The sequence below is a fragment of the Oncorhynchus kisutch genome, linkage group LG9 (genome assembly GCF_002021735.2).
Source record: "Oncorhynchus kisutch isolate 150728-3 linkage group LG9, Okis_V2, whole genome shotgun sequence".
Lineage (NCBI taxonomy): Eukaryota > Metazoa > Chordata > Actinopteri > Salmoniformes > Salmonidae > Oncorhynchus > Oncorhynchus kisutch.
The window spans coordinates 26,158,750-26,171,386 of NC_034182.2; the positions used below are offsets into that span (position 1 = coordinate 26,158,750).

The 12,637-nt window shown below is 50.8% G+C and overlaps 1 protein-coding gene across 2 annotated transcripts in view; it reads right to left on the bottom strand.

The window, feature by feature from the left end:
• Nucleotides 1-615: 615 nt before the first annotated feature.
• The window catches only part of LOC109896443 (neuroligin-2-like), a 228,188-nt gene continuing 216,166 nt past the window's right edge, over nt 616-12,637 (bottom strand). For both annotated transcript variants that reach the window (XM_020490699.2, XM_031832251.1), the window contains exons 8-9: nt 11,369-11,735; nt 616-5,179 (exon numbers count right to left, since the gene is read on the bottom strand). In XM_020490699.2, coding sequence (XP_020346288.2) covers nt 4,348-5,179; nt 11,369-11,735 — 1,199 coding nt within the window. In that variant the 3' untranslated portion in view covers nt 616-4,347. The remainder of the gene's footprint in view (nt 5,180-11,368; nt 11,736-12,637) is intronic.

Consider the following 12,637-nt stretch of genomic DNA (forward strand, 5'->3'; position numbering starts at 1 on the left):
AATTTTTGCTTCTTGGCCATGTTTTGTCGTTGCCACATGGGTGGTGGAAGTTACCGATTCCACCTTTAAGGTGAGCTGTATCATCATCCAGTATGGCTGGTGTGGTACACCGCTAATAAAGGCCTGCAGTTATGCAGGGCCCATTTGAACGTGTGAGAGACCCTATAACCAACAGCAGAGAATGAGAATGGGTCAGTATCCTTGCTTACGATGTTCGCTTAGTGCTTACACAGGTTGAGTAGTCAAGATGCTACGTAGACAACACTTGATGACTTTTTTCTGAATGTCCATTGTCTATCCACTTCGGAACAACTTTGTTAGTTACATGCACGGAAAGAACTAACAGAACGAGAATCCCACTTTCCTGAATCTCTCGGAAAAGTTCCGTGGCGAATACATTTAAATGGCGTACGGTTAACATACAATACTAGCTGGAGACCCCTTTTCAACTTGCACCTGTTGTCTCTGTTGTCGTCACAAAGTCATTTCATTCATTCACTCGAAAAAAACAAAAACAAGAAACGTAATATTTACAAAGTTTTTTGACTGTTTGTTCTTACACTTAAAAATGTACAGTTTTGCTCCTCTTTTTTTTTGACGTCTCTCTCTGTCGCAAAACGCTGAATTCGTCCACATTCAGAATGTTCAGAGGAACGGTAGGTTGTTATGGCGATTGTGTCACCATGGCGCCCTCTAGTGTGTAAGCGTATAAAATAGATAAGGAAAAGAACAGGGAAAAAAAGGAAATAGCATCTGTCACTCTTCGATTGGTTGAAGTTTTGTTGTGTTGTATTTGTAGTAGTACTAGTTTCCTCTGCGACCCTCACGTTGCCCTCTTATTCACAGGATAAAAAAAGTTCAGGATCTAATTGCACAAAGACTTGATAGGACAGATGTATCTGATCATTCCCACACCTGAAATAAGATGTCGGGTGCCCTAGTCTGTCCACTGTCCCGGTCACATCTCACATCCTTTCCCCTTTGTTTAAGGCTGTGATGATGACTTGGAGGCTTTGGGGCTCTCTCCCAGGTTTCATATTCTAGTCCAATAGCACATTTTATAGTAAGTCCATCTCTGTAGGGGAGAGAAAAGTTCCAGCATATAAGTCCACTGACTCCCTCTGATTCCACATATACAACCCCAGTCTGGTCTTTGTTACAGTATATTGTACAGCGGATCATCTCTCGTGTTTCCCCATCACACACTGTCTCTCTCAGTTGGCCAACACAGAGTATCTGACAAAACCAACCTGTGTTCTCTCACACATCCCCCCACCTTCAAGCAGTAATGAAATAGGTACCAAAGAAACGTCTAAAGCTAAACACAAGCAGAGACAACACTGTCGCTAGCGGTTTCTAACCGAGGATACTACAGCGCACTGTGGGTTCACACACAGCGCTACAGTTCAGTTGGATTAATCCTATTCACCCATCAGCCCCCTCTGCTGGCCATGTCATAGCATTACGGACGGAGGTGTTGTCAACAGGCTTTCCCTTGACTTTTACGTGCACCTCCCTGTTAAAAAAAAAGAAGGAATAGTAAAAACAGCTGATCACTTTGTTGTCCCTTGGTCTAAGGACCTCTTACTCCCAGTCCTCTTCCCAGCTCTGTTATCCCAGACCCTGGCCTGTCTGATAGACCACCAGTCTTTCCTCTGTGTGCTTAGAGTTCAATGTACAGCAGTGGAGCGAAGGGGACGTGAGGGCAACAGAGTCAGCAGGGACATGTGTCAGGGGGGAAGGGTCAGGAGATGCAGGGTTCAACGACGGCACACAGTGAAGCTACGAGTTGAAACGCCGGCGATTTCTGCTCTCAACTTTCCACAAAGAGAGTTAGTTGAAATTGCATGTGCAGCAGTCCTGAATCAGACGGGTGTTTACTGGTGGAGGAAAGGAGAAAGGGACGGGGAAAGTAGAGTGAGAGGAAGAATGGAGGAGTGTGTGTGTAAGCAGTTATTACAGGGGTTTCGCACCACGGGGAGGCGCCTCTGATACGAGATGCCTGCCTGTCTCTTTCCTCACACACATTCCATCTTCCTCCATCATTCTCTCTGCCCTCTAGTTACCCCTGGCCCTGGGAAGCTGAGCTGACATGTACTCACGCGAGCGCACAGGCGTTCATCAAACAGCATTGGTACGGGCCAGAAATCGAAGGCGGAGACGGGCGGAGAGAAGGGGAGAGTGTGTAAAAGAAAGAGGGAGATGGAGGGACTGTCCCTTTTCTCTCCTTCGTTGTAACATCATTAGGAAAAAGTGACATTATACGAGGACCCGAGACTTGGCCGTATGTACCTTCCCACCCAGGACCTCTGAGAACCCTGGCAGGTTCACCTTGATAAACGATAGGTCTACCTGCAGCCTCAATACTGCTAGGGCACCCTATTCCCTACACCCTATTCCCTACACCCTATTCCCTTTTTGGCCAGAGCATAATGGACACCAATACCTCTAGGTTTGTGTCCAAAATGGCATCCTATTCCCTACATAGTGCACTACTTTTGGCCTGACTGGCCCACAGTAGTGCACTACACAGGGAACTGGATGCCATTTCAGTGGCAGTCTATGGCTTCTACGCCTGCCATAATGAGTCACGGAGAGACAGGGGCCCAAGGCTCAGTGGATGGCCTGGTTATTACGAGAAAAATACAGAGCTGCTGCAGTGGCACCAATAACTCACATTACGTAAGAGGGGCCCTCAGGGGCCCTGGCTGGATGATAGCAGAGCAGGAGGAGGATGCGAGACAGAGAAAGGGGTCTTTATGTGATCGAAATGTAGTCTTGTTTTTTCTTCTGTTTAAGTGTTCTTAATGTATTGGATTGCACACACTTTTATGAAATGTGTTGTGTAAATAAAGGTTGAATTGATTTACGAGGGTAGTTGATTTGTTTGGGGTAGCATGCAGTCTGTTGTGCAATAGTAGACAGTAAGCAATAAGGGTGTGAGATGATCAACATAAGCAATGTGTTGTATAATCAATGTGTATAAGAATGGTTTTTATTCATGTTTGGTCCAGTCAGGTTTTTCGTTGTTGTAAAGGATAATGTTCATGAATGAAAGAAGCACCGCTGCAGGGGTTTTATGACGTGCCACCAGGGTTTTTTTTTCTTGCAGAAAAGAAAATATGAAGAAAAAGCATATGGAATTGAGATAGAAATAGTTTAAAACAGGAGATGTGTGTGTGAATATTGACTATCCAGTGTCCTCTCCCCATCATTGTTTTTAAAAATAATTCATGCATAGATCCCCACTGAGAAAACCATTTCGATATTTTCTTCTTTGTACACATTTATATATAACTATATATATATATATATATATATGTCTATATATCTATATATTTAAAAATCTTTCCACAAAAAATAAGAACCGAAAGCAACAAACAATCAAACAAACAAACGTTGAAAAAAGATAACGAAAAAAGCACAAGATAGGCCAGTTTGGCACTTTTCATGAACACACAGTAAGTAGGCTATCTTGATACAGCTCAACACTCTTGATTCTCTCTCAGTTCCCCTCCTATGGGAAAACAACACAGTACTTGGCACCAAGAATGCTGGTAGAAAGACGATATCAGAATACCAATATTTTCATGATATATACTTAATGTATGTACTGTACGCCTTGTATAAAAAAGGTTGTTTTAGAACTACAGAGGAGGGAAAGAGAGGGATGTGGAAAAGAGAAGAGACTCAAGTAAGCAGATGAGATGAGTAGACAGATAGAGGCTTTCCAATATATCAGAAGGAAAAGGAACCAAACGCTTTACCTCACGCTCCAAAAAACGATCCCCAACCAGTGGAGGCTGCTGGGAGAAGCTATAGGACGGGCTCATTGTAAAGTCTGGAGTGGAATAAATGTAACGGTATCAAACACATCAAGCAAATGGAAACCACATCTTTGACTCTGTTCCATTCATTCCATTCCAGCCATTACAATGACCCTGTCCTCCTATAGCTCTCCCCACCAGCCTCCTCTGTCCCCAACCCTATTACAGCACAGAAACCGAGAAAACATGGGATGAAAAAAACAACTAAATGAAATGCACAGTTAGAGGCAGAGGATCATCCTGTGGGCAGGTTTGGGGGCTGTCAGGATCCGAGAATACGAGACCCTCTCAAAATATCTCAACACCCTCAATAACACCTGCTTCCCCTGCAGTTCAGCTGCACTTCCACTTAACCCCAGCAAGGTTGTGCTGTAGGAAAGACACAGCATCAGGGCAGCAGGCTGACGGTTGGAAAAACAGAGAGTAAGAGAGAGAGAGAGAGATATCCATAGCGATCCAATAGTGATAAACCAGAGTGTGTAGTTGGTCCTCCGGTCCCCCAGGGGGAGCTGTAGCTCTACTATACACGTGTGGTGGAGTGGGGGTGGGGCAGGGTGTTGTTGTGGCCGGTGCTGGGGTAGGTGTTGAAGGGGTGGAGGGGCTGCATGCCGGTGATGGTGCTGGGGATCATGGTGATGGTGTTGGGGGTCATGAGGGGCACGTCGTCCGGGGCCCTCCGCAGGGCCAGGGTGTAGTCGGGCGGACAGGAGGGCCGCAGGATGTCGTGGGGCCGGAGGGGCTCCATGTCGTGGTGCGAGTCGTGCTCCGAGTGCTTCATCTGCAGGGACATGATCTCTTCCTCCTGGCTGTGCGCCAGGTCGTTGGCAGGCCCGCCGTGGCGCTGCGGAGACAGCCGGTGGCGCCGCATCTCCTGACGCTTGTCCCGCTTGTAGTAGAGCGCAGCAAACGCCAGGATGTTGAGGAAGAGCAGCGACGCCCCCACTGCCACGGTCACCGACAGCTCTGTGGAATAATCCCGCGTGTCACCGGGGAAGAGGTCCAGTCTGGGCCGCTCTGATCCGTAGGGCTCCACGGGGTCGGGGAAGGTGGGGTAGGGGTGGCCCGTGGTGCGGGGTTTGGGCTTCCAGGGGCCCCCGGGGGGGCGAGTGCTGCCTGGAGGTAGCCTGGTGGTGGTGGGGTTCAGGACTTCATGGAGGGAGTGTAAATGAGGGACCAGCTCCAGCCAGAAGGCCACCTTGTTGGCTCGGTAGTTGTCCCTGACGCGGGGCTTCAGGCCGATGTGGAGGTACTGCTTGTCCTTGGAGTTGAACTTGGTCCAGATGACCTCCTCGAAGCGGTTGGGCTTGGTGTGGATGAACTTGGTGTCCTGAGGCACTGGCAGATTGGGGTCCCTGGAGGAGAAAGAGGATGAATCTCACTCAGGTGATTTCAATCAACTTTAGATATTCCAAAGTTCTTAATGTTTTGTATACTCAGGGGGCTGCTCTTAATGTTTGGTACACTCAGGGGGTGCTCTTAATGTTTGGTACACTCAGGGGGGTGCTCTTAATGTTTGGTACACTCAGGGGGGTGCTCTTAATGTTTGGTACACTCAGGGGGTGCTCTTAATGTTTGGTACACTCAGGGGGGTGCTCTTAATGTTTGGTACACTCAGGGGGTGCTCTTAATGTTTGGTACACTCAGGGGGGTGCTCTTAATGTTTGGTACACTCAGGGGGTGCTCTTAATGTTTGGTACACTCAGGGGGGTGCTCTTAATGTTTGGTACACTCAGGGGGTGCTCTTAATGTTTGGTACACTCAGGGGGTGCTCTTAATATTTGGTACACTCAGGGGGTGCTCTTAATGTTTGGTACACTCAGGGGGGTGCTCTTAATGTTTGGTACACTCAGGGGGGTGCTCTTAATGTTTGGTACACTCAGGGGGTGCTCTTAATGTTTGGTATACTCAGGGGGGTGCTCTTAATGTTTGGTACACTCAGGGGGGTGCTCTTAATGTTTGGTACACTCAGGGGGTGCTCTTAATGTTTGGTACACTCAGGGGGGTGCTCTTAATGTTTGGTACACTCAGGGGGGTGCTCTTAATGTTTGGTACACTCAGGGGGGTGCTCTTAATGTTTGGTACACTCAGGGGGGTGCTCTTAATGTTTGGTACACTCAGGGGGGTGCTCTTAATGTTTGGTACACTCAGGGGATGCTCTTAATGTTTGGTACACTCAGGGGGGTGCTCTTAATGTTTGGTACACTCAGGGGGTGCTCTTAATGTTTGGTACACTCAGGGGGTGATCTTAATGTTTGGTACACTCAGGGGGGTGCTCTTAATGTTTTGTACACTCAGGGGGGTGCTCTTAATGTTTGGTACACTCAGGGGGGTGCTCTTAATGTTTGGTACACTCAGGGGGGTACTCTTAATGTTTGGTACACTCAGGGGGGTGCTCTTAATGTTTGGTACACTCAGGGGGGTGTTCTTAATGTTTGGTACACTCAGGGGGGTGCTCTTAATGTTTGGTACACTCAGGGGGGTGCTCTTAATATTTGGTACACTCAGGGGGGTGCTCTTAATGTTTGGTACACTCAGGGGGGTGCTCTTAATGTTTGGTACACTCAGGGGGTGATCTTAATGTTTGGTACACTCAGGGGGGTGCTCTTAATGTTTTGTACACTCAGGGGGGTGCTCTTAATGTTTGGTACACTCAGGGGGGTGCTCTTAATGTTTGGTACACTCAGGGGGGTACTCTTAATGTTTGGTACACTCAGGGGGTGCTCTTAATGTTTGGTACACTCAGGGGGGTGCTCTTAATGTTTGGTACACTCAGGGGGGTGTTCTTAATGTTTGGTACACTCAGGGGGGTGCTCTTAATGTTTGGTACACTCAGGGGGGTGCTCTTAATATTTGGTACACTCAGGGGGGTGCTCTTAATGTTTGGTACACTCAGGGGGGTGTTCTTAATGTTTGGTATACTCAGTGTATACTTCACTGTTAAACAACCTGATGAATTTGATACAAACCAACATTAAAACTATTTATACATTCAAAATCAGAATACATTTAATTGATCTTTTTACATACAGTATGATACTCTTGTTAGGGCTGCAAATCATAGACATGGGGGTCTGGATAGCCAAAGTACTGTATCACGGAAGTACTGTATCATGGTAAGGTCATTTCCGATTGAACCGACAAACAGTGTTTACCCTGAACGCAGCTACAGCGACCGCGGGAACAGTGCCATTAATTGTTAATCGCGCTATAAAGTGGATCTTCAGCATTAAGGGCTGAATAGAGCCCTACATTAAAGAGTCCTCAAGAGGAGGGAGAACAAACAAAATACCATTCTCAATCTTCTACCACCTACCACCAATCACCTACCTACCTAGCTACCTACCTACCACCAAACAATCATCTACCAACCACCTATCACCAACTACCTACCTACCAACCAACCACCTTCCACCTACCCACCAACCACCATTCCACCGACTACCAACCAACCAACCAACCACCTTCCGCCTACTCTACCCACCTATCCACCAACCACCTTCCCACCAACCACCTATCCAACAACCACCTATCCAGCAACCACCTATCCAGCAACCACGAACCCAGCAACCACATACCACCAAACCAACCAACCACCTGCCCACCAACCACCTATCCAGTAACCACCTATCCAGCAACCACGAACCCAGCAACCACATACCACCAAACCAACCAACCACCTACTTGCCCACCAACCACCTATCCAACAACCACCTATCCAGCAACCACCTATCCAGCAACCACGGATCCATCAACCACATACCACCAAACCAACCAACCACCTGCCCATCAACCACCTATCCAACAACCACCTATCCAGCAACCACCTATCCAGCAACCACGGACCCAGCAACCACATACCACCAAACCAACCAACCACTTACCAACCACCTACTCACCAACCACCTACCGCTGTCCTACCAACCACCTACCACCGTTCCACCAACCATCTTCCATCTACCCAGCTTCCCATCAACCACCAACCCACAAACCACTTACCAACCAACCACCTACCACTGTCCCACCAACCACCTAGCACTGTCCCACTTACCCACCTTCCCACCAACCACCGTCCCACAAACCACTTACCAACCAACCACCTACCCACCTTCTCACCACCAACAACCTATCCCTCTACCACCTATCCACCTATCCACTGTCCCACCAATCCATCTTCCCACATACCACTGTCCCACCAACCACCTACCTACCTACCCACCACCTACCACTGTCCCACCTACTGCTGTCCTACCAACCATCTACCCACCAACCACCTTCCATCTACCCACCTTCCCACTAACCACTGTCCCACAAACCACTTACCAACCAACCACCTACCCACCTTCTCACCAACCAACAACCTATCCCTCTACCACCTATCCACCGTCCCACCGTCCCACATACCACTGTCCCACCAACCACCTACCTACCTACCCAGCAACCACCTACCACTGTCCTACCAACCATCTACCCACCAACCACCAACCACCTACCACCATTTCACCAACCAACTTCCCACCAACCACCTTCCATCGACCCAGCTTCCCATCAACCACCGTCCCACACAACACTTACCAACCAACCACCTACCTACCGCCCCACAAACCACTTACCAACCAGCCACCTACCCACCAACCACCTACCACTGTCCCACCAACCACATACCCACCTTCCCACCGTCCCACAAACCACTTACCAACCAACAGCCTATCCCTCTACCACCTATCCACCGTCCCACCAACCCACCTACCACTGTCCCACCAACCACCGTCCCACCAACCACCTACCCACCTTCCCACTTTCCCACCAACCACTGTCCCACCAACCACCGTCCCACCAACCACCTTCCCACTTTCCCACCAACCACCAACCACCGTCCCACAAACCACTTACCAACCAACCACCTACCAAACCAATCACCTTCCCACCAACCCACCAACCACCTTCCACTTACCCACCTACCACCAACCACCTACTCAGCTACCACCTACCCATCAACAACCTACCCACCTACCACTGTCCCACCAACCACCTACCTACAGTACCTACCTTCCCACCAACCACCTACCCACCAACCACCACCCCACCAACCACCGTCCCACAAACCACCTCCCAACCAACCACCTACCCACCTACCACTGTCCCACCTACCGCTGTCCTACCAACCACCTGCCCACCAACCACCTACCACCGTTTCACCAACCACCTTCCATCTACCCAGCTTCCCATCAACCACCGTCCCACAAACCACTTACCAACCAACCACCTATCACTGTCCCACCAACCACTGTCCCACCAACCAGCTACCCACCTACCACTGTCCCACCAACCACTGTCCCACAAACCACCGTCCCACAAACCACTTACCAACCAACCACCTACCCACCTTCTCAACAACCAACAACCTATCCCTCTACCACCTATCCACCATCCCACCTTCCCACCAACCACCTACCCACATACCACCAACCACCTACCACTGTTTCCACCAACCACCTACCCACATACCACTGTCCCACCAACCACCTACCCACCAACCACCGTCCCACCAACCACCGTCCCACCAACCACCTTCCAACCTACCACCTTCCCACCGTCCCACCAACCATCTTCCCACCTACCACCTTCCCACCAACCACCTTCCCACCAACCACCGTCCCACCAACCACCGTCCCACCAACCACCGTCCCACCAACCACCTTCCCACCGTCCCACCAACCACCTTCTCACCGTCCCACCAACCACCGTCCCACCAACCACCTTCCCACCGTCCACCTTCCCACCTATCCACCATCCCACCTTCCCACCAACCACCTACCCACATACCACCAACCACCTACCACTGTTTCCACCAACCATCTACCCACATACCACTGTCCCACCAACCACCTACCCACCAACCACCGTCCCACCAACCACCTTCCCACCGTCCCACCAACCAGCTTCCCACCGTCCCACCAACCACCTTCCCACCAACCACCGTCCCACCAACCACCGTCCCACCAACCACCTTCCCACCGTCCCACCAACCACCTTCCCACCGTCCCACCAACCACCTTCTCACTGTCCCACCAACCACCGTCCCACCAACCACCTTCCCACCGTCCCACCGTCCCACCAACCACCTTCCCACCGTCCCACCAACCACCATCCCACCGTCCCACCAACCACCGTCCCACCAACCACCTTCCCACCGTCCCACCAACCACCATCCAACCAACCACCTTCCCACCGTCCCACCAACCACCTTCCCACTGTCCCACCAACCAGCTACCCACCTACCACTGTCCCACCAACCACTGTCCCACAAACCACTTACCAACCAACCACCTACCCACCTTCTCAACAACCAACAACCTATCCCTCTACCACCTATCCACCTATCCACCATCCCACCTTCCCACCTACCCACATACCACTGTCCCACCAACCACCTACCACTGTCCCACCAACCACCTACCCACATACCACTGTCCCACCAACCACCTACCCACCAACCACCGTCCCACCAACCACTTTCCCACCTCCCACCGTCCCACCAACCACCTTCCCACCTACCCACCGTCCCACCAACCACCGTCCCACCAACCACCTTCCCACCTACCACCGTCCCACCAACCACCTTCCCACCGTCCCACCAACCACCGTCCCACCCACCACCTTCCCACCGTCCCACCAACCACCTTCCCACCGTCCCACCAACCACCTTCCCACCGTCCCACCAACCACCGTCCCACCAACCACCGTCCCACCAACCACCGTCCCACCAACCACCGTCCCACCTACCACCTTCCCACCAACCACCGTCCCACCAACCACCTTCCCACCTACCACCTTCCCACCAACCACCGTCCCACCAACCACCTTCCCACCTACCACCTTCCCACCAACCACCATCCCACCTACCCACCGTCCCACCAACCACCTTCCCACCTACCACCTTCCAACCACCCACCGTCCCACCAACCACCGACCCACCCACCACCTTCCCACCGTCCCACCAACCACCTTCCCACCGTCCCACCTTCCCACCAACCACCGTCCCACCAACCACCTTCCCACCTACCACCTTCCCACCAACCACCGTCCCACCAACCACCTTCCCACCTACCACCTTCCCACCAACCACCATCCCACCTACCCACCGTCCCACCAACCACCTTCCCACCTACCACCTTCCCACCAACCACCATCCCACCTACCCACCGTCCCACCAACCACCGTCCCACCAACCAACCACCAACCACCTTCCCACCAACTACCTATCCACTTTCCCACCAACCACTTACCAACCAACCAACTAACCACCTACCAAACCAATCACCTTCCCACCAAACACCTTCCACTTACCCACCTACCACTCAACCACCTACCACCTACTCATCAACCACCTACCCATCAACCACCTATCACCTACACACCTACCATTTACCCACCTACCACCTACCCACCTACCACCTACTCAGCTACCACCTACCCATCAACCACCTATCACCTACACACCTACCATTTACCCACCTACCAACTACCCATCAGCCACCTACCCCGTCTTAGCGAAGTTAGTCCAATATGTCATGACTACAGCACTGAGCATGACATCATTCTTAGAGAAGTTGCAGGGGAAGAGGTCGGTGGCTCCGATCATGGGCACCCCGAACACGTAGGGGATCTCATCCCCGTGGGCTGCGTCCGCCCACTCCGGCCGCGTCTCCGTCTGACAGTGGTGGTAGAAGGTGTAGAAGTAAACGGGAGACTGGAACTCGGCGTGCAGTTTGGCCGTGGCCACTGCCGGCGCCACCCACTGGTGGTCCGTGAATAAGGCGAGGAGGGTTTTTCTCCTCATGTCTCCGTTGTCACGGTCGGCCCAGTCGGTGTACATGAACTTAATGGTCTCCCTTAGGATGTCCTTACCTAGATGGGAGGAGAGGGAGGATAGGAGGAAGAGCGGAGGGAGGGGGTGAGAGAGATATTAGACATGGACAGAGTGAGAGTTGAAGAGAGACAGAAAGAGACGTAGGTAGATAATAAGCAAAAGGAAGCGAGAGAGAGAAAGATACATTGCGAGAGAGAAGGTTAAGAGAGGGAAAGAGAGGGAAAGAGAGGGAAAAGAGAGGGAAAAGAGAGGGAAGAGAGGGAAGAGAGGGAAAATAGAGGGAAGTGGGGGAAAATAGAGGGAAGTGGGGGAAAATAGAGGGAAGTGAGGGAAAAGAGAGGGAAAAGAGAGGGAAGAGAGGGAAAAGAGAGGGAAGAGAGGGAAAAGTGAGGGAGGAGTCAGAGAAAAGGGCGAATGTTAGTGAATTGAAGTTTGAATAGAAGATTTTACCAAACAGTAAACCACATAACTTGGCTTTGGGAAACACTGTTCCTCTCTAGAGGTTATATACAGTGCCTCTAGAAAGTCTACACGTCCTTGAACTTTGGTGCAAATCCAACAATACAACACTGACTAACTGCCTCCTTATTTTCAAGCATGGTGGCGCAGCATCATGTTATGGGTATGCCTGACGTCGGCAAAGACTGGGGAGTTTCTCAGGATGAAGATAAACGGGATGAAGCTAAGAACAGACAAGATTCCAGAGAAAAACCTAGTTTAGTCTGCTTTACACCAGAGACTGGGAGAGGAATTCACCGTTCAGCAGAACAACAACCTACAACACAAAGCCACATCTACACTGGAGTCGCTTACCAAGAAGACAGTGAATGTTCCTGAGTGGCCAAGTTACAGTTTTGACTTAAATTTGTGGCAAGACTTGAAAATTGCTATCTAGCCTTGATCCTCAGCACCTAATAGAAAGAATAATGGGGAACTATTG